The 22,605-nt window shown below is 50.6% G+C and overlaps 1 protein-coding gene across 1 annotated transcript; it reads left to right on the top strand.

Annotated features, from left to right (window-relative positions):
* Positions 1-6,737: 6,737 nt before the first annotated feature.
* Positions 6,738-18,924, top strand: LOC128835309 (serine protease FAM111A-like). Its single transcript, XM_054024678.1, has 4 exons — positions 6,738-6,789; positions 7,509-7,612; positions 9,616-11,251; positions 15,367-18,924. Exons 2-4 carry the CDS (start codon positions 7,535-7,537, stop codon positions 15,702-15,704), a joined length of 2,052 nt encoding a protein of 683 aa, XP_053880653.1. The 5' UTR covers positions 6,738-6,789; positions 7,509-7,534; the 3' UTR covers positions 15,705-18,924.
* The last annotated feature ends 3,681 nt before the right edge of the window (positions 18,925-22,605 follow it).

Raw genomic sequence — 22,605 nt, 5'->3', positions numbered from 1 at the left:
TGAGGGGTGAACACCAAGGGAGGAGAAACTGCTTCTGTAGTTGGATAGCCATTCACAGTCTTTGTTTAATCCTCATCTGATGGTGTCAAATTTGCAAATGAACTGGAGCTCAGCAGTTTCTCTTTGGAGTCTGGTCCTGAAGTTTTTTTGCTGTAAGATGGCTACCTTTACATCTGCTATTGTGTGGCCAGGGAGGTTGAAGTGTTCTCTTACAGGTTTTTGTATATTGCCATTCCTGATATCTGACTTGTGTCCATTTATCCTCTTGCGTAGTGACTGTCCAGTTTGGCCAATGTACATAGCAGAGGGGCATTGCTGGCACATGATGGCATATATAACATTGGTGGACGTGCAGGTGAATGAGCCGGTGATGTTGTAGCTGATCTGGTTAGGTCCTGTGATGGTGTTGCTGGTGTAGATATGTGGGCAGAGTTGGCATCGAGGTTTGTTGCATGGGTTGGTTCCTGAGTTAGAGTTGTTATGGTGCGGTGTGTGGTTGTTGGTGAGAATATGCTTAAGGTTGGCGGGATGACTGTGGGCGAGGACTGGCCTGCCTCCCAAGGTCTGTGAAAGTGAGGGATCATTGTCCAGGATGGGTTGTAGATTTAGTCATGGTTGTTCATTTCAACAAGGACTATTCATGTGCTAAGAATCAAGCCTATATGCTTTTTTGTGTAGTTAGTCTAGATACCTTTTTTTCCAGTGAGGGAAAAGACCCCTTTACCTTCATATGACTAGAACAACAAAGGTTTTTTCCTTAAACTTTCTCTCATCACTCTCTTTTGAGCAGAGGCAAAGAATGAGGAAATTTGAGACTTGTTGGTAATTTATGAGCAAGTAAAAACAGGGTTGTAATGTTACCTCCTTAACTATAACAAGTTGTGACCAGGCAAATGCTAAATGGAATGGCTTGTTCATTTTCAATGGTTGCAGATGTACCATCTCAGCATTTATCAGATCTCAGATTCTAAGGAGAGCCAGTTTAGGCTGATACTTAAACATGATTATCCATGTGCAGCTGGTAGTAGTGTGGGTGAGTCAAGTGGCTCTCTTAGTTCTGGGCCCATTCACTGCCCTTGAAATGGGGGCTCTGTGCTGGCAGAGATGCTGTTTTCTGGAAGAAATATGAAACCAAGACCCCAATCAGTTGCACGAGCCTTGGTAAATTGTTCCAATGGCTAATTACCCTCACTTAAAAATCGGTGCCATAGTTCCCATTTGAATTTGTCTAGCTTCCACTTCCAGCCAATGGATCTTGCTAAATGTTTGTTAGATCAAAGAGCTCGTTATCAAATACTTGTTCCTTGTGCCATGTACTTATAGATTGTGATCAAATCACCCCTTAACCTTCTCTGTGTTAAGCTAACTCCTTGAGGGGGCCACTTGGGGATCTGGGGCAAAATAAGTACTTGGTCCTGCTAGTGAAGGCAGGGGGCTGGACTCAATGACCTGTCAAGGTCCCTTCCAGTTCCAGGAGATGGGATATCTCCATTAATTATTACATTATTATTATTATTATTATGCTCCTTGAGTCTCAGTACAAGGCATGTTTTCTAATCCTTTAATCATTCTGGTGGCTCTTCTCTGAACCCTCTTGCATTAGAAATAACTGCCTCGGTGGTGGGCAAATGATTCCTATATACATGATTGTAAAGCACTTTGGGACCCTTTAGAAGAAAAGAAAGATGTCTATTAACACAGGCCATTATGATTTTAAAGGCTAAATTCTGATTCTCTGAGAAGGGGTCATCTTTAATAAGAATAATCTACAGTGCTCTGGCTCTTCCACCTCCTTTTCTGCTGTAGTGCTCAGGGATCTTGGGAAGTAAGGAGTTTCCAAGTAAAAGGACTTTTTTTCCTTTGGCTATTGGTTTTTAGCTTTCAGTCTTTATTGAAATATGCCATGTGCTGCTTGATCAGTTCCCAGAAGGGACTGCACTTTTGGTTTACTGTATTGGCACTAGTTCAGTCTGCTCAAGCGTCTAGAAACTAGTTCACCATGGTCATGCTCAGAGGGATAACATAGGCATTAGAAAAACCAACATGACATCAATAGTCACTTCTGTACTAGCATTACTTTATCATTAGCATAATTATCCCCATACAAGCAATTTGATACCCACAGGAACATTTAGTGGCTATCTATAAAATCCTGTTGTATCCATCTCTTTGCTTCAAGGCATAAGATGAGCATCCATGGCAACACAGGAATGAATATCCCCCATTTGTTGCACAATTGAGCACTTGTATTATGGGAACTTTTCACCGTCTTTTGAAGCATGCAGGGTTGGCCATTGCTGAAGAGGGCATTTTGGACCAGATAGAGCAGTGCTCTGAGTTTGATATGGGGTCTGTTCCTTATTGCAGTCGTACTCCCATAACCTGAGCTTGGAATATGTTGTATGTAGGGCCCTTCATTTTCAGTTTTTTTATTTTATTTTATTTTTCCCAGGAATTTATCAGTGTTTATTACCACAACACCGAGAATAGGTGAAAATCAGTGCAAAAATTACTAATTTTTCTGGGTAAATATCAGGTTTATTTTTGGTGAATGGAAAGCCAGGGGGAAAGTATTCAGTAGATTAATGCTTTGAATTCTGTTCATCCATGCGGTTTGCTGCAGAACCAGGGCCGGCTCCAGGCACCAGCCTGGCAAGCAGGTGCTTGGAGCGGCCGCTGTGGAGAGGGGCGGCACGTCCAGGTATTCGGCGGCAATTCGACGGACGGTCCCTCACTCCCGCTGGGAGCAAAGGACCTCCCGCCGAATTGCTGCCGCGGATCGCGATCGCGGCTTTTTTTTTTTTTTTTTTTTTTTTTTTTTTGGCTGCTTGGGGCGGCCAAAACTCTGGAGCCGGCCCTGTGCAGAACTAAAACTGAACTCAAAACACAATGCCTCCTCTGAGTTTCATGTGACTAAACAGTTTACTGCTGTAGACTTGGAACTATTAGCCTATAAATATTTACATTTATTATTTGGGCCACACAATTGGCAGCGCATACACTAAGCTTCATCCTTGTCTCCTGTTTTTGTTTTAAACTTTAGAAGACTTCCTTGTGTTCTGAAGCATATTCTGATACAGATTTTTGTTTTCTTCCCATTTTAGTGTCAAATCTTTAAACCGTTCTCTAACAGCTTGAAATGTATATGTGAGAGTCATCCGTATGTTCAGATGCGTACGCACTTCAGAGCTTTTGTGCGTGCCTGTTTGTTTATTGTGTGTATCTTCTACATTAATACATAGCATTACTTCAAAAGGCAGCTTTGCGTATACACACAGACTAATGCATTATCCTAATATGTATATCTCATGCAATGTATTGTATTTTCCTAATAAAACAAGTTATTTTTAGATATATTTGAATGATACAAATGTAGGGTGAAAATCAGAAAACAACTGAATAATACTTTTTGTAAAACCTGGGACACTTTTGGTAAAAATAGTTTTAAACTGAAAACGAAGGGGCTTAGTTATATGTAGATGGATTTCCTAAATAACTAATGGATCAGTATTTTGTGTGCCTAGTGAGTTTGCTCTGGCTCTCAAACGAGGAGCTGTATGAAGTGAGAACCAGGACATCAAGCTCTCTCTACAGGGGATGATACACCTATGACTAAAATTAGCTTTAAATTGGGCTCAAAAATGACACATTTCTATTAAAGAGACAGTCAGGTTAAGCTTGTCTTAGAACTTGGGCTTGAAGTGAGGAAGGGTCAGTGAGTTTCACTCATTTTGTCTTTAATTTCAGTGTGCTCAGTGCTCTAAGGTGGTAGAACCCTCTTTCTTAGATGCCTGGCTGGTGTGTCTTGCCCATGCTCAGGGTCTAACTGATCATCAGACTTGGGGTTGGGAAGGAATTTTTCCCCAGGTCAAATTGGCAGGAGCCTTGGGGTTTTTTTGCCTTCCTCTGCAGTGTGGGTTGTGGGTCACCTGCTTGGATCATCTGGGAATATCTCAACTAATCAATTCCCTGCCATTGCAGGGGCCTGGGCATTGGTGGTACCTAGGTCTCTTCTGTTTTCTGCCTATGGCACAAAACAGCTTTAGTCTCCCGAGTGACTGAAATACTTTGATCAGACTAAAGTCATTGGGTGAAATCTAATGGCCTGAGATATACAAGAGGTCAGACTAAATAATCTAATGACCTCCTGGCTTTATACTCTGAAATCAGTGAAACTTTTAAAACCTTGTCCTCTTTGCAATCCAAACATCGCAGCCTTGGGCTGAGGCATGAGAATTAAATGAAATTGATTAAACTATTTTCATTTCTTAAGTTGAGACAAACACTAACAATATATCAAGGTCAGAAGTGAATATTAGCACAACCATATAAAGCTTTAAAAATCAATCTGAGAAAGGAAAGTGGTGTTTTAAAATATTTTTGAACCTGACCGTGCCCCTCCAAAATATAAACTAAAAAAAATAAGTGGGAGAAAATAAACGGGTAATTTTTTCTTGTTTTTTGTGTTGATGCCCATGTACTACAGATGTGTATATATACTGCTGTGTGTACCAAATACCAGCATATGCACTTACATCTGTATCCTGCCAATTTAAGTACATTTTTAAAAACATTTCATACTGATGTCTTCATTATACTGAATATTCTTTACATGAAGGGGAGAAAGTAAACAATCCCGTTGTATTTACCAAGTGTTTCTGGGTTGGAGAAGGGAAGTGGGCAGAAGCAATCTTTAATGTTGGGAGACTGCAGTCCAGTGGATAGGACACTGGGAGGCAGGAAACATGGGTTCTTTTCCTTGGCTTTGCTACTGACCTGCTGTGAGGTGAGTCACTTCCCTCTCTGTGCCTCTTTCCCCTCCCATCTTGTCTATTTAGGGTGTAAGCTCTTTGGGTAGGCACTTTCTTTCATTGTGTGTGTCCTGGACTTTCCCTCCGTCAAGGCAAGCTCTGAAGTTAATGAGGGGCCTTTGGTGGTGTGTACTCTTTCCTAGAGGGGGTTCTCCTAGCCCGCTGCATTCAAACAGAGCCATGAATGCAAGTGGAACCCACAACTTTCAGGATACTGGGAAAAAATCCAGGAGATGGAGAACAGCAGTAAAGGGCAATATTAAAGCAAAGAGACGAGAAAAAAGTCTTGAAAAGTTTAGTTCCCAAATCGGACAGGTCCATTCACTTCCTGCAGGGAACTATGCTTTTGCTCTGTAATGCTTACCTTGTGTCCCAACTCAGTGACTTGCTCTTCTGGTCATGGAACACCAAATTCATCAACATTGTTAGAGATAACAAAGGGATACTGGCAAATTCCCCTCCCAGATGAGTCCAAAGAGCTGCTTTTGCCCCTCCCAGTGTCAGGGGTCCCCAACGTGGTGCCCGCGGATGCCATGGCGCCCACCGTGGCATCTATGTGCGCCCGCCTACTGGCCGCCAGACAAGCAGTCACCGAAATGCAGCATTGTCAAGAAGCGCTGCTGCTGAAACGCCGCTGATGCCTCTTGACGACGCTGCTTCTCGGCGGCATTTCGGCGGTGACGCCTCTTGATGTTGCCGCTTCTTGGTGGCATTTCGGTGGCTGCTTGTCGAGCGACCGCGCTCCTTGGCGGCTAGTTGTCCGGCGCCCGCCTCACGGAAAAGGTTGGGGACCACTGCCCTGTGTTCTCTTCACTTCTGTTATTCAGATTGCATGGAGCTCCAGCCACCTGTCAGTGGCTTATAGGCCCTGTCTTTCAGCAGCAGCATCCTAACAAAGTAGGTGCTTGCATGACTAGGTGATTTGCTTATCTCTAGAACTGGTTGGAGACTGTAGCTGTCTTGTCATTGTTGGAGGCAGAGCTGGGCAAAATTTTTCAGATGAATAGTTTATTTGCCAAAATATACAGTTTCAGTCTTAGTCCCTTTGGTGCTGTTCTGTAAAGATAGACAGCTGAACCCCCAGAATCTGATTGCACCTTTCCACCATCCCATCAGAAGGAGACCCCTTTGGAACCAGCAGTGCTGACTGCAATGTTGGCTGTATCTCAGGATAACCCATTGCCAGGGGTTATCCAAATAGCGAGGCGTGGCCTGGCCCCCTATCCAACCCCCCCTGCTCCCCACCCGACTGCCCCCCCGACACCCGCAACCTATCCAAACACCCCTGCTCTCCGCCCCTTGCAACCTCCCCCTACTCCCCGCCCCCTGACAGCGCCGCCCTGGAGCACCAGGTCTGGCGGCGCTATAGCGGTGCCGCCCGGCCGGAGCTGCAGCCACGCCGCCCAGGCACTGGGGGAACTGTGACTGCGAGGGAGGCAGGGAGGGGAGCCGAAGGGAAGGGGCCAGGTGCTGCTGGGGGAGTTGGGTTGGCTCCTCCGCAAGCCTGTCCTGACCCCGCTCCCCGGCAGAGCTCGGGGCCAGAGGGAAGGGACCCGCGGGCCGGAGTTTGCCCCGCTCTGCCTTAGGGCTTCCGCCCTGGGGACCCGCCTGCACCCGTGCAGAACGTGGGAAAATCTCCAGCCGCCTTCCCACCTCCTGGGGGCGGGGCCAGGGACATGAGGGGGTTGTCATGGTGATCGAGCCCCTCTTCCCCCCATTGGCCGCGCTCCTTGAACGAAGCCCAACTACCTCCCTGCCCCCGCCTCTCTCCAACCCAGCCGCCGCCGCGAAGCCAGCAGCCAATCAGCTTTGGAGGACGGCGGTGCCCGGGCCCAATGACGAGGTGGGTTCGCCCTGTCCTCTCCCCCCTCCCCCCCGCCACCTCCCAGCGGCCAATGAGATGTGAATCCCGCCTCGCCCTCGTGGCGGGAACTGGGTGACTGTCCTTCGGCCTCCCGCCCTGCGCAGCCGGGACCCGGTGAGAGGCTCCAGCAGCGCCCGGGGGACTGGCCGAGAAGGGGGCGGGACTCCATGGGCGAGCCAAGGGGGCTAGATGGAGGCAGGTCCTAGATGGAGGCTGGGAGGCGGATGGGTCCTGTGGGGGGCAGGAGGGAGGGAGGGCAGGACCCTGGGGGGGGGGGGCAGGACCCTGGGGGGGGCAGGAGAGGAGGGATCCTGTGGGGACCAGGAGGGAGGGCAGGACCCTGGGGGGGGATGGGAGGGCTGAGCAGGGGAGGGATGTGTGGGGACCAGGAGCGGGGAGGCCCCCATGGGGGAGGGATGGATTTCATGGGCGGCCAAGAGTGGGGGAGCACCTCTCAGGGAGAGTCAAGTGGGTAAATGAATCAAAAATCTCTTTTGCAGAGAAAACAAAGAATCCCTCCCACCTAGCTAGCTCCTCCTTCCCTTTCCCGGTGGTATCTGCCGGCTCCACCACAGTGTTGTGTGGTCAGTACTGAGTGGGACCTGTGGCCCCCAGCCAGGTGGGATGATCCGTGGGGATTTCCAAAGGGCACAGTGTTTCCAAAAGCTCGTGTGCAATGGTGCGCTGTTTCCAAACTCACTCTGCCACGTGTCATGGATGTAAGGGTGGTGATGAAGTGTGAGGATGAAGGGCAAAGCAGATGGGACGTGAATAGGGATTGTCCGTACTCTCTTGCAGCTGTCTCCTAACAGTGAAATCTCTTGACTCCTCAGTTTCTTATTCCCGCTTCTGAGCCAGCATGAGTGCCAGGAAACCGCCCATCGGCAGGAGTCCAGCCAGGGCCCCCCAGACACATCCCATCACATATTACTTTCCGGTAATTCACTCTACGTCAGATTTCCTCATGTGATGTATTATTATTTTATTAGCAGTATGGTAGCTCATAGGAGCTTCTATCATGGGCCGGACCTTACTGTGATAGGTGCTGTCTGCACACATAATAAGACAGTTCCTATCCCAAACCCGTTACAGCAGTGGTGCTCAAACTTTTCCTGCCATGCCCCTGTAATGGAATCTGTCTGTACCCCCACTCCACTACTGCACAATTGGCTCAGCAGAGGAGCGTGGGCTGAAGGCAGAGCTGGGGGCAGAACTGGGGAAGAGGGAGGAGCTGGGACTAGAGGTGGAGCTGGCCTGGGGGGCAGAGAGGGAATGAGAGCAGAGCTGGGCTAGGGGTGGAGTGGAGCTGGGTGGTGCTCCGTCCCTCCTGCCCCTACCCACTCCACCTCACCTCGTGGTGGCTGGCCTGGGTCCCACCACGCACCCCCTGAATGTTTCTCCATGCCTGCCTCGGGAGATGCGCTCCACAGTTTAGGGAGCATTGCCTCACAGGCTAAGTATAAGAAAAAAGAGAGGTGTGAACAGAGGGTATGAACACAAGGAAACAATGAGACCGTGTTAATCAGAATGATGGGCAGTGGCATGAGCACACCAGCTGTCTAACTGTTGTCAACTTCACACTTGAAGCACTGGTCTGGGCTTTGGTTTCAATACAGAGTCCTCGTCACCTCAAATGACCCTGACATCTCATGTGTGTGTGTGTGGGGGGGGGGGGGGGGAATTATTTTGCTTTCAGGCCCTATCCACTAAACAGTGCTCTTATTTGGCTTGGAGGTAAGGTAGTCGTGGGCATGGTTTAGTTAACACAGATTTACTGGGTTTGCAGCAAAGCTAGATTAGTCAGTCCTCCCAGGCAATCCCACAATGCTATGGGAAGGACTAGTGGGAGTTGGTGCGTGAGTGAGCACCAGAGCTAATTTCGCCAATCAGAACATGTTTGGAAGGAGTGTTCACGGCTGTTCTCTAATCTTCTTTTCTTTATATGTTACTATTAAAATTCTGGGTTTTAGGAAGCGAGCTGAGTTAGGGTTAACAGGAACAGGTGCAATATTCTGGGATAATCACCTCTGGGTTCTTGACCAGAACCAGAGGAACCATGCCAGATTTTATACTTGGTGAGACAGGACTTTATGGGAGTGGTGTGTGAACATGCACACAGTGCAGACATGACCAATAAAGCCTGCAGTGATGTACCTCAGTACTGAGTCTTGGTGCTTTGATTTAACATAACGTACAGCAGTGTTCTTCATTGCAAGGCCTGCGAGCCATTGGTGGCTCCCATCAACCCTAAGTGACTCCTAAATTCTCTCTAAGCTGTGCGAGTGCGCAGCAGGCTATAAATAGCCATGCAACAGCTCTAAAGGGCCATGCAGCAGGGACCTGGAGAGGAGAGAAGTAGGGGCTGGGCGGGAACTGGGGAGGGGAGCAAGTTGAGGCTTGCAGGGCTGCTGTGGGCCTCTCCCTGGAGCTCCCGTGCCAACTGCTGGCAGGGGGGAGAGAGGACCCCTTCTCCCAGAGCTCCGTGCTGCCTGCTGGCAGGGGGGAGAGAGACCCCTTCCCTGGAGTTAGCTGCTCCTGGCAGGGAGAAGGCTGGGGAGAGTCCTCTAGCCCCAGGACAGCCTGCCTGCACCCCAAACTCCTCATCCCTGGCCACACCCCAGAGCCTGCACCCCCAACCAGAGCCCTCATCCCCCTCCCCGCATCCCAACCCTCTGCCCCAGCCCTGAGCCCTGTCCTGCACCCTGAACCCCTCATCCCCAGCCAGCAGCACTCACCCCCGCACCCCACCCTCTTCCCTACCCTGGGCCACCTCTCACACTCTGAACCCCTCAGCCCCACCCCATGTGGCTCTCACATTGAAGGTTTTTTGCCCAAGTGGCCCCTACTTCAAAAATAGTGAAGAGCACTGACGTAGGGCTACAAAAGGGAAACTGCAGCTGTTGTTTATTCACACTGTTTTTTGTTGTTGTTGTTGTTCAGCAAGAGAATGTGCAGGATTCAAACCCCCCCACGCCAAAAAGGATGAGATCCAACCCTGGTGCCAGTGCTCTGAAAGTAATTGGTAATACGCCGATTTCTACTGAGAAACCTGGAACCCAAGACCCTGAATCGAATGCCAGTGAGGATAGAAAATTCACTGTTAACTTAGGTAAAAATGGAGGGGAGTATGTGGTGAAAGGCAAAGCCAATGACAGTATTTACGGGGCCCTGATGGCTCTGCAAGATATCCGGACTCACATCAAGAAGCAGCAGGGCAAGGAGATGCATCTGCAGGGGAAGAGGGAGATTAAGGGGTTTGTGAACTTGGGAATGCCCCTCAAGTGCCTGCCTCAGAAGTCCCACTTTGAAATGAAGTTTTATAAAGCGAAGGGAGACCAGGAAGGTGGTGAGCAAGGATACCGCCAACTCGACAGCACAGGGACTGAATGCGTTGTATTTTATATTGCACCCATTGGAAAGAAAGGGCCTGATGGGGCACAAATTCAAAAAATAATGCGCCAGGATTTTATAAAAGAGCGCTGCAAGATATGCGTCTTTGCCCCAAAAGGGGAGACCATCAAGAATGCTCTGTGCAAGGATGGACGGTTTCTGCCCCTCTTGGAGGAAAAGGAGTGGTATCTAGTGGAGAACAGCGAAACATTACACTATAGTCACTATTCTGTCGATGACTTAGACAATCAGTCATTTGAGGTGCAGGTTGAATCTGAGCGTGCCGTTAAGGCAAGGACTGAGCAGCGTGGTGGGGCCCCTCGGGAGCGACAGGGGGAAGCATTCTATCAGTTTAAACTAGCTGTTCGGGCCCAGTACCCTGATTTAGAGAAACAAAGTGAATTGATCCAAGAGTTCTTTAAGGAGGAAGTTAGTGAGTCAGGCAAACATGTCAAAGCTCTGCTGGAATTGCATAGAAAAAATTTTAGTAAGGAGGCGAAGAACTCCACTCCGGTTCGGGTGCATAAACTCCTTGCTGGACTCAGCAACTCAGTAGGGTATGTAGAATGGGACTACAACGGAAACAGGGGCTGTGCCACTGGCTTTGTGTTATGTGATGGGTACATCCTCACCTGTCATCACGTGGTGAGCGATGTAGCAGGACCAGGAGTTGAGGAGCAGCACTGGGCAGAAATTAGTCAGTCTGTCAGGGTTTCCTTCTCTTATGAAAACAAACATCCTAAGGAAGATGATTGGTTCTACGTAGAGCCTTGCTTGGAAGTCTCAGACCAGGCTCTTGATTACGCCATCTTGAAATTGAAGAAAAGGAGCTCTAAATTCCCAAACGGGTTGGCAAAATATATATCTTCACCACCACATAGCGGCCTGATTTATATTATTGGCCACCCAGATGGAAAGGAGAAGTCCACAGATGGCTGTTCTATAGTAACCCCACTTGAGCGGGGGTGGCGATGCATTGAACGCCTCCAGAAAGGGCAGGTGGAAGGCCACAGCAGTACCAATTGTGGTACCATCCCTGAGAGCAGAACCACCCAGTGCATCCACATGTTCACTCCAAGGAGCTTCCAGGAAGTGACTACCAATCCTACCGTAGTCACCTATGACACCAGTTTCTTCTGTGGCTCCTCAGGCTCACCTGTGTTTGATGCTGTGACGAACTGGGCCTGTTCTCACGGTGGTCTGTGAATGCTGACAGGGGAGTGTGCTGGGATAGTCTGCATTGCAGAATGGGATCTGCCCGAGGGCGCATACCTGAGTGTGTAACATGAGAACCCAGGAAGGGGTTGAAGGCCAGGCGACTCCTTAGCCCGGGAAACTGAACAAAGGCTGTGGGAGGGGTCGTAAAAGGAGAGTGCTGGAAGCAGGGAGAAGGAGGCTGGAGAGATGGCTGGGAGGCAGGGATGGCTCTGACCCCCCCAAAGGGGGGTGGGCTGGCATGCCCTGGGACCCCAAGCTGGACCTAACTGAGGGGGGGCCCTGTTGTCTGTGCCTGCAAGACCTGTCTTGGACTGTATTCCTGTCATCCAAATAAACCTTCTGCTTTACTGGCTGGCTGAGAGTCGCAGTGAATCTCGGGAAGAGGGGTGCAGGGCCCTAACTCCCCCACAATCCGCAACAACTGGTGGCAGCGGTGGGATCTACTGCACCCCGTGGACGGCGCTTCCTGCAGTAAGTGACTGGGGAGCAGTAAAACGAAGGGGGATTGACGGGGACCAGGCGCGCTGAAGAGTGAGAGAGGGACGGTTATTACCCCTGGGAGTGTGTGACCAGCGAGAAGGACTTTTGCAGTAACAGGGTCCCCCGAGGGGATCGCAGCGAGTGGTCCCAGGGGCGGAGGAGTCTGCAGCTCGACCCTGGCAGAGAGGTGGTGACCTCGAGAAGGGCTGGCACACTAGGGGGCCCCCTGGGAACTGTGGGGAGCTGTGAGCACACAGGCCGGTGAGTGGCCAGCAGGAAGATGTATGCCAAGCGGCTTAAGAGCGACCTGGTGGAGCTGTGCAAGCAGAGGCGGCTGCGCATTGGGAGGCTCACTAAAGAACAGCTCATTGCCCAGCTGGAGGCAGAAGATCGCGCGAATGAACTGATCCCTGTGTCTCAGGGAAGCAGCCTGGCAAATGCAGCGCAGGCACCAGTGTCTGTCCCAGCTGGGAGTGGTCAGCCGGCTGCTGAGGGCGTCCCGAGACCCCTCCTTCCTATGCCTAGGGGAAGGGTGGGGAGGAGCCCAGCAAATACTGAAGGCGCCGTGGCCCCCCCGGCCAGCAGGGGGTCCCCCCGGCGAAGCTCGCCGGCCAGCAGAGGATCCTCCCGGCGACGTTCGGCATCCGGGGAGCGGAATTGGCTGGAATGGGAGAAAGAGCTAAAACTGAGAGAGCTGGAGGATCGTGAACAACAGAGACAGCATGAACGGGAGGAGAAAGAGAGACAGAGACAGCATGAACGGGAGGAGAAAGAGAGACAGCATCAGCGTGAACGGGAGGAGAAAGAGAGACAGCATCAGTGTGAAGAGAGACACCGTCAGCAGGAACGGGAGGAGAATGAGAGACAGAGACAGCATGAAGAGAGACAGCGTCAGCATGACCTGGAACTGGCGAGATTGAAGGGCAGCGAACCCACGGCTGCGGTGAGTGAGGGGGGACCCAGGACTGCACGGAGCTTTGATAAGTGCATCATGGCCCCATACAAGGAGGGGGAGGACATGGATGACTTCCTGGAGGCCTTTGAGACGGCCTGCGAGCTGCACCGGGTGGAGCCCGCGGACAGACTCCGGGTCCTTACCCCCTTACTGGACCCCAAATCCGTGGCATTGTACCGCCAACTGGGAGAGGCAGAGAAAGGGGACTACGAACTATTCAAAAAGGCCCTGCTACGAGAATTTGGGCTGACTCCTGAGATGTACCGGGAAAGGTTCCGGAGTCAAGATAAAACCCCTGAGATCTCATATCTGCAACTAGCCGCCCGCATGGAAAGATACGCCAGCAAGTGGGCTGGTGGGGCCCAGACGAAGGAGGACCTGATTAAACTGCTGGTACTGGAGCAACTGTATGAGCGGTGCCCATCCGACCTGAGGCTGTGGTTGGTGGACAGAAAGCCAGAGAACCCGCGACACGCCGGGCAGCTGGCTGATGAGTTTGTAAAGAGCCGGTCAGGGGGTGGCAGGGAGGAGTCCCAAAGGAGCAATCCCACCACAACGCAGAGAGAGAGTCACCATGGGACCTCCCCGTGGGAAAATACAGAAAAACCCCATCAGAGGGGAACATCCGGCATCAGGACCATCCGACCCACTCAAGGGGACCCATGGGACATGGGCTGCTACCACTGTGGCCAAAAGGGCCACATACGGGCCCAATGCCCCAGGCTCAGGGACAGACTGAGCAGGCCGAACCCACAGAGGGTTGACTGGGTAGAGACCCAGCCCGGCGAGAGGCAGCATTCCCAGGGAAGGGGGGCTGGCAGAGTACCACCTGCTAAGGAGGGAGGAGAGCCCCAGGCTAGCTTCTCTGGGGGGCCAGATGCTCCGGATTCAAAGTTCTCCGTTTACAGGGTTGGCGCGGGGCTGTCCTTGCGGAGCGAGTGCCTTGTTCCCCTGGAGGTGGATGGGAAGGAAGTTTATGGTTACTGGGACACAGGCGCAGAGGTGACACTGGCCCGGCCCGAGGTGGTGGCCCCAGATCGGGTGGTGCCCAACACCTTCCTGACCCTGACCGGGGTGGGCGGGACCCCATTCAAGGTTCCCGTAGCGAGGGTACACCTGAAATGGGGGGCCAAGGAGGGCCCCAAGGACGTGGGAGTGCACCACCATTTGCCCACTGAGGTGTTGATGGGTGGGGACCTAGAGGACTGGCCCAGCAGGCCCCAGACCGCCTTAGTTGTGACCCGCGGTCAGAGCCGGCGAGGGGCACTGCGCCCTGGCCTTGGGGGGGGTGCCTTGCCTGAGGCGCGGGACTCTAACCCGGTGGGGAGGGAACGCCCAGGGACGCGGCTCAGGGAGGCTGCAGCTTCGGACCCAGCGGGCAAGAAAGAGCAGGTGGCCATCCCCGTCCCAGCTGCTGAGTTCCAGGCCGAGTTGCAGAGAGATCCCTCCTTGCGGAAGATAAGGGACCTGGCCGACCTCAATGCGGTACAGACCATGGGACGAGGTGGCCGGAAAGGATTCCTGTGGGAGAAGGGGTTCCTGTACCGAGAATGGGCTCCCCCAGGGAAAATGGAGTCAGGGGGGATCAGGAGGCAGCTGGTGGTACCCCAGAAGTATCGCCGCCAGCTGCTGTGCCGGGCCCATGACATTCCCCTCTCAGGGCACCAGGGAACCTGGCGTACCCAGCAGAGGCTGCTACGGAGCTTTTACTGGCCTGGGGTCTTTGCTACTGTCCGACAGTACTGCCGATCCTGTGACCCCTGTCAGAGGGGGAGGAAGGCCTGGGACAAGGGGAAAACAGCTTTAGGACCCTTGCCCAGCATAGAGGAGCCTTTTCGGAGGGTGACCAAGGTAAAAAGGGCGGCTCTAAACCAAGAGAGCCCAAAGCACAGACCTCCAGACTGGAGCGCTGGGAGAAGACCACAGCCCAGTTGGAGCCCCAGAGGTATGGGGGTGGGAAAAGGGCACAGGCCGCATAAACCTTCTCACATGCGAACTGCGAGTGCCATCAAGCACCCCCAACCTAAGGGGGAGCGTGAAACTGGAGGGGCCTGGTGTAATTCCCACCAAGGAATGGGAGGGATGCGGGGGCATCCATGGGAACGGGGGTAGGTTCGAACTTCCCCGGGTCACTGGCTAAAGTGACCCTGCTCAGTTCGGTCTCGAAGGGGGGAGAGATGTGACGAACTGGGCCTGTTCTCACGGTGGTCTGTGAATGCTGACAGGGGAGTGTGCTGGGATAGTCTGCATTGCAGAATGGGATCTGCCCGAGGGCGCATACCTGAGTGTGTAACATGAGAACCCAGGAAGGGGTTGAAGGCCAGGCGACTCCTTAGCCCGGGAAACTGAACAAAGGCTGTGGGAGGGGTCGTAAAAGGAGAGTGCTGGAAGCAGGGAGAAGGAGGCTGGAGAGATGGCTGGGAGGCAGGGATGGCTCTGACCCCCCCAAAGGGGGGTGGGCTGGCATGCCCTGGGACCCCAAGCTGGACCTAACTGAGGGGGGGCCCTGTTGTCTGTGCCTGCAAGACCTGTCTTGGACTGTATTCCTGTCATCCAAATAAACCTTCTGCTTTACTGGCTGGCTGAGAGTCGCAGTGAATCTCGGGAAGAGGGGTGCAGGGCCCTAACTCCCCCACAATCCGCAACAGATGCGTCTGGACGCCTGATCGCCATGCACACCGCTGGCTATTTGTACAGTTACTGTAAACAGGAGCACAGCATTGTTGAGTGGGGCCAGTTGATAAAAGCCATTTTGTCTGATATCAAAAAGAAGAATCCAGAGTGGTATAAGTCTGTGCTCGAAGGCCATCTGAGAGATACTGAGGCTCCCTCTGGTGGCTCTGAGGACACTGCAGAGGTTCCCCATAATAACCCTGAGGGAGCCCTCAGCGCTGAGACCAATGATGTGATAATGGAAAGTGACAGCGACTTGGAAAATGATGACTTAGTGGCGGATTTAATTCCATCTCCGAGACCCTTTGCCTGAATCCTTGCGATGCTTTTCCAATGCCATCTCCCAGTGGCCGGTTTGTTGGAACAATTTTATCTCTGCGTTCCATAACCTTTGTCATTCAACTTATTTTTGCTTGGCAGTTCCCATCAAAATTGACCTGTGGACTTACCCACCCATAAAATCCCCATTCAGCTGACTTGGCTTCACTTATTCCACGTGAATGCTCACTTACACCTTGGGAGGTGGTGGTGGTGGTAAGAAGAGACCCATACCTTCATGGGTCCCGTTCCATCATTTGGGCTGTGTAACATGCATCTTCACTGCCAAGAGGTGCAACTAATTAGTGGGCTGTTAAAATGGATTCTGTAATTTAAGCAATCTTTTAAAATACAATGTTCTGTCTCCCACAGGAAGAACCTTACTCTGAGGCCTTTGTTTCTTGTAATGAAGCAACAGGGTCAGAGTTTCAAATTAGGGAAATTTTAAACCAGAAGTCTAATCCAAAAATGTACAATTTCTTAAATTTTGTCCGTGTCTTATTTTTTAAATTAAGTCATGAAAATAAGTGTTATAAAATAAAATATCGAAAGCCTTAACCCAATCCATAGTCTATCAGGGAGGGATTGAACCATACTGCAGGGCTTTTTGTTTCATGATGAGGTTTTGTCTACACAAAAAAGTTGCACCAGTTTAAAGGTGTGAAATAAACTGATTAGTTCACATAGATCTCTGCACTTGTTAAACTAAATCACTTTCATTTCCCATCTTTATTTTAACGGATGCAACTTTCTCATGGCTTCAAAACCAGCTGAGTCTTTACAGAACTTCCATCTGACAAACAAGTTTTATGGAGAGTATAAACTTTGTGGGTTGAGAGGAAGCAACTAATAAAACAGTTGCTTTACTTGCTTAGAATGAAAAGACCCCAGGACAGCAACATCAGAAGTTTACCCTGACGTGGTTAATTTGACTCACCAAGATTGAAAGGTGAACTGCAAACTACTTTTAAAACTGTGCTTGTGCTGTCTAATACCTCCAAGAGGCAAAAATATTTGAAAGTTCTTACTTTGTGCGTCTTGATCTCTGCTATGTCTCATGGAGATTCATTGTGAGCTCTTGCTCCTTGACTAAAAGGGTGAGGGTGTTGAATCTTCCTTTATGCAAAGGCTTCCTTTATCCAAAATGTTAATCAGTCATTGAAGTTAAATAGGTGTAAAACAAAACCCAAAACTTTAAGCAGTCTGCACTTTTACAGCACTTTTTTTGGAGCAAAAACAAGGATATTAGCCATGCTAGTCTAACTAAAATCTGCCCTTGATCATTAGATTTTAGCAAATAGGAAGGAAAAACTTGTAATTTCAGTCAAAGTTCTTCGTGTCTCTTCCTGTACATTGTGCTGTGCATTGTCCCTGTTAAATTATGTTTCTCCCTAGCGGTAACGGTGTTTTAGCAGTTTGGAAGGGATGAAAGATGCATGTCTCTATAGGCTTTATAGCTCTGGCATTTTAACTCTTTCTCCTTCTGCCTGTGGTACTCACAGGTGATGGTCTCAGGAATAAGAGTGTATTTGCACGTTGCTTTCTCTTGTAGTCTATCGTTTGACTAATGACTTTTCGCTTTCCATCTCTACTGGGAATAAGCACTCAGGAATCAGGCTGGTCAGGAGAGAGGAAGTCACTGCACTTTTTATTAGCTGCACTAACACTTAACTGACTCTGAGTCTGCTCAGGATTCTGGAATCACTTAGTTCACCCTCAGTACGCTCAAAGGCGTCACACAGACATTAGCAGCATCACTTCCATATTAACACTACATTATCATCAGCTAGGGTGACCAGACAGCAAATGTGAAAAATCAGGACAGGGGGTGGGGGGTAATAGGAGCCTATATAAGAAAAAGACCCAAAAATCGGGACTGTCCCTATAAAATCGGGACATCTGGTCACCCTATCAGCAGCATAACTAGTAATTTATCCCTAGCATTACAAGCTCACTGGCAATATATAAAATCCAGGTGTCCCAGTCCTTGTGCGTCAGGGCATGAAATGATCACCCATGGTGGGGTCTGAGAAGGAATTTCCCTCTTGTTTGACACTACGCAGTTGGCAACGTGCATTATGGGGGCTTTTTGCCTTCTGCTTAAGCATCTAGCGTTGGCCACAGTTGGACTGAGATTCTGAACTAGATGGACCAATGCTCTGAGGTTTTTATAGGAAATCTGTTCCTCTTTGCTGTTTATTCTTTCTTCCAAAACCCCAAGTGATGGGTTATAGTTGGATTTAAATTTATATCTAAACAATCAGTGTTTTGTGTGTGTGGCTGGGGAAGAGATTTTTTTGCCTTGTAGTTGCATGAAATTTGAATTGGTGCAGCAAACTCTACATACAGGGAACGACATGCACACTTATAACTGAAATATTGTCTTTAAACTAAAGACTTATTCTTATGCTCAAATAAATTTGTTAGTCTCTAAGGTGCCACAAGTACTCCTATTCTTTTTACAGATACAGACTAATACGGCTGCTACTCTGAAATCTATCTTTAAACTGGGCCACAGAATGACACATCCTTCTTCAGTTTAACCTGACAGATTCCTTTTTTATCTCAATGCCTGGGGGATAGTGGGGGATGGGGGAGTTTCCTGCTCTTTTTGTTCTTGCTCCTGTGAATCATTTAAAAATAAACAGTGCCCTACACTGCTGGCAACCCAGAGGTTGCAGCCTTATGTTACCTCATATGAACTGCAAGGTGAAACTGACTCGTCAGTTTCATTGAGCAAGTTTGAGACTTACACAAAGAGTACATCAAGGTCATAAGTAAATTAGATGAGTGATTTGTTTTTTTTAATTTCTAAAATGAAGTTAGTCACTAGATAAAGGAAATAAAGGCTGTTGAATCTGAAAATGTCTCTTAAAAATTCTTAATGGGATAAAATGTGTTCATATCTGTGTATTGATGCTCATGTGCCAATTATAAACATACGTGCTGTGCCATGTATCAGAGGGGTAGCCGTGTTAGTCTGGATCTGTAAAAAGCAACAGAGGGTCCTGTGGCACCTTTAAGACTAACAGATGTATTGGAACATAAGCTTTCGTGGGTGAATACCCACTTCGTCAGACGCATGTAATGGAAATTTCCAGAGGCAGGTATAAATATGCAGGCAAGAATCAGTCTGGAGATCTTTACTGTTAAGTGCTTATGTATCAAATAGCTATGCAACCTGTCGATCTTTAAATAAATGTTTTTTAAAATCTCTCATGTTGATGTGTTCATTGAATTTGTATTAAGCCAGTAAGAAACCTCTACCATTTAGTATGTGTATTGGGAGCGGGGAGCGGTCAGGAGTGGAGTTCAGTGGGTTGTCAGACGTTGCAGAGTCCAAAAATACTCCACTGGTATCCCCTTGTGCTGTGACCGCTACAGTCAGCAGCACCCAAGCCAACTCAGCGCACGGATAAGAAGTCTCCAGAGAAAATCACTGTGCAGTAGGAAGCGGTGTCATTTCAGTAGGTGGTGCTCTTCTTCTCCGTACTCAGCCAGCCTGGAGAGCAACACAGCTGCAGGGAGATGTAAAACAGCCTGGCACTCTAACCCTGGTGCCCCAGGCCAATCCCCCATTGGGTCATAGGTCCGCAAAGCTCTGGATGAAAAGACTTTGCCAGTGAAAACTCACCTACCAGCGCTGACTCTTCCCTCTTCCTCGCTGGCTGGAGATCTCCCAGCTGCACCAGTCCCCTGCAGGGGCTGGTAATCACACACAGCGCTGTGCTGGGTGTTACTGATGGCCAATGCCAGGAGCTCCCTGGCACAAGGGCCAGGACACTGATGGGTCTTCCTTATCCATGCAATCCCTCCAAATATGTCTCTGCCTGAGCATCACGGAGCTCAGCGCCGGTCGCTAACTTGCTGCCTTTGTAAATCCCAGCCCACGTGCTCAGGACTGTATCGGTTTCATTTGAGGAGGGAAATGGAGTCACTTTAATCTCCATGCAAGGGCCCAATGATGCCATCTCCTGCTGTGCATCCAAGGAAGGGCCTTGGCTAGAGTGACCAGATGTCCCCTAGTCCCGATTTTGGGGTCTTTTTCTTATATAGGCTCCTATTACCCACCCACCCCTTGTCCCGATTTTTCACATTTGCTGTCTGATCACCCTAGTCTTGTGTGCCAGCCAGGTCTCTGCTCTCAGCCTGGGGGGCAGGGGCAGCCGTTCTGTCCAATCGCTGTCGCTCTGGGCGCCTTGCCCCTGGCACGGAAGGCGTTGGCTCAGCCCTGAGAGCTGGGCTGTGCCATTTGCCAGCAGTGCAGGGAGAGACTGTGACCACAAGGGGGAGATCCCAGCTTCGCTCCTGAAGCTTCAAGGCACTTGGGCATCGGTCCCAGACTCGTTTGTGTCCTCTTCAACTTGGGCACCGGACCGGATTCTTTGTGGCGAAACCGAAAATAGACCTGACGGCTCGTCACGAGCGGTCCCCAGTGCTGTGCCAGGGGAGGGAAGCTAACCCGCTGCAGTCCTGGCCAAACTCCAGTGGGATTGAGTCAGTGGGTCTTAAACCCCAATGCCTGCAGCTTCAGATCACCACGGGATCCCTTCCTGATTCCTGTGCTAAACACCATGCGTTTGCCACGCTCTTCCCCAGAGGTGGCTGCATCTTGGCACTGGGGGAAGCAGCCCCTGCCTGTAGGTTATATCAGTCTGGGTCCTTCAGGGAATGTAAGACCTTTGCTCTGGGTATTAACCCTTGAACCCCAGCTGGCGTGAACCCCGGCAAAAGCCTGACATCAAAGGGTTACCTCCCTCCGAGTCCGAGGTCGGCGCTAGTTCTCCCCTCCCTGCTCTGTCCTTGCTCCCCGGCCCCTGCCTCAGCCAATTGACAGGTGTTCCGCAGCTTCCCTGCACACAGCTGCAGTGTGAGTAATTATGCTCAGTCCAGAGTGATGGGCCAGGCAGCCAGGGGCTTCTTAGGCTCCCGCTGCCCACTGGCTTCCTCAGCTTCTGCCCACCTGCTTATCTGGGGTGAGGTCTCTGGTCCTCTGCCACTTCACTCCACAGTGTCCTTACTATGCCCCAGCTGCCTTTCCCGTGCTGATCTCTGCCAGCTGCTCTCCAGTCACCCCTCTGCCCAATTGTTTTAAATCAGGAACAGAAGAGAAATGAAGGGATTTTTTTCTAAACAGGTCTGCCCTCTAGTTACCTTTTGCCTGGGCCTGGAAAGCCCTAGCAGCAGCGGGCTAAGCTAAGTGCAAGCTCCCTGACAGTTTGCTTGCTGGAAGGGCACAGAGGCACCCTTGTTATCTCTGCAGGAAACTGCTTTCTGGTGCTTGCCCAGCCAGAACAAACCGGGGTTTGTCTGTATTCGTTGGAAGCTCATAGGTTTGACAAAGCGAAGGATCCTCCGGATTTCTGCTCGTTACCAACCATTTTCCTTCCCTTCCTCTTTGCTGGTGATCCAGGCACAGAGGAGTAAATCTAAGGTTGTCTCGTAATAGAACTTTTAACTGAGTTTGTAGCCAGCTGGTTGGCTCTGAGCGTAGTTTGTGCCCGCCCTTCTCATGGTGAGCACAATGGCATGGCACATGGTCAGCTTCTTGCAGTCAGGGCCTAATACTGTCTTAGGTGTACAGAGGGGAGGGGAGTCTCCCAGCTGTGCCCCCGTCACTGAACCGGCTGAGCTGTCTCTGCAGTATTGTGTCCCAGAATGCATTGCCTTGCCAGTGCTGCTCTGCGTCCTGTGCAAACTCTATCCCCTGGCAAGGCAGCCTGGGAAAATGGCCTAGATTTTCCCCACAATTCAATGGTTCAAAACACAGCGTGGGCAATACGGGTGCACAAATGTGGTTGAGGGCAGGGTGTGCCATGGGACAACCCTTGCTGTGCAGCTGCAACCCGGCTGTGTTGGGAGCCAGGGCAAAGGAGTGTGTCCCAAACAGCTTATAAAAACGGGGTGGAGCTTGTAAGGCCAAGTTTGAGTGTCTAGCGATTTGGAGGGGGCCTTAATCTCAGGGGTGCCTGGAAAGGGAGACTCCCCACAAAGGCCTGGCTTCCAGTGAGTTAGTATCTCCAGCTGACAAACCCACCTCCCCCATCCCCTGGAAACTGAAGCCCTTAAATTTGCTAATCGCTTCTGAAAACCATGGCTGTAGTGTAGACGGACGTGGAACCAGCTAGTGAGTCTATACAATGGTCACTGGCACAGAACCTCTAGGGTATGTAGGTGCCTAACTCCTCTTGAAACCAGTGGGAGTTAGGAACCTAAATGTTTTTAAGGCTCAGGGCCTTTGTCCTCGCTCTAAGTCTTCTCATTGCTTCCAGAGGGCTTTGGCTCAGGCCCAGTAGGGGAGACCCGCAGACTTGAGTGTTAGCAAAGGGCTAGTTCCCCCCTTAGAGTGACAATGCTTGCCTGCCTGCAGACTCAGGACTATGGTGCAGCAGGCTGATGGTTCTAGAAGTTTCCTTACAAGCAGAAGAGCTAGTAACTGTAAAGTGAAATCCTGCTGCCTAGCTATGGAACTTATCTGGGGGGGACCTGGCATGGGAGGAGGAGGAACTGGGGGGGATCCAGAACCCCTGGCCTGAGGGGAGAGGCAGGGGAGTGCAAAGTGCTTACAGTTAAGGGGGATAGGTGGGTGGTGCCCAGGGAGCTTGTGGCGGAAGGGAGAGATAGGAGCCCCATCCCTTGGGTGAGCAGTAAGCTCAGCTGACAGCCGCTATGACGTGTGGCACAGCTGTCGCAGCTGGAGTGTAGACATGGCCTACGAAGGCCCTACACTGGAATGCTAAACGAGGCGGCACCATCTGTAACATCCCTTCCCTGAGCATATACCAGCCATACCTGGCAGTGTATTCACGTCCCTTTAAGGGAACACGTCTTTGGTAACGCTTTCTCTGCAGCCAGTCCATATCTGGTACAGGAGCCTGACCTGCTAGGAGCAGTCC

Source organism: Malaclemys terrapin, chromosome 4 (genome assembly GCF_027887155.1).
Source record: "Malaclemys terrapin pileata isolate rMalTer1 chromosome 4, rMalTer1.hap1, whole genome shotgun sequence".
Lineage (NCBI taxonomy): Eukaryota > Metazoa > Chordata > Testudines > Emydidae > Malaclemys > Malaclemys terrapin.
The sequence above is the reverse complement of the archived record's forward strand: the minus strand, read 5'-3'. Positions and strand labels throughout refer to the sequence as shown.

Coding starts and splice junctions, on each gene's coding strand:
- LOC128835309 (XM_054024678.1), top strand. CDS start 7,535: ATGAGTGCCAGGAAACCGCCCATCGGCAGGAGTCCAGCCAGGGCCCCC. Junction 7,613..9,615: donor CCATCACATATTACTTTCCG/GTAATTCACTCT, acceptor GTTGTTGTTCAG/CAAGAGAATGTGCAGGATTC. Junction 11,252..15,366: donor TGCTGTGACGAACTGGGCCT/GTTCTCACGGTG, acceptor AATCCGCAACAG/ATGCGTCTGGACGCCTGATC.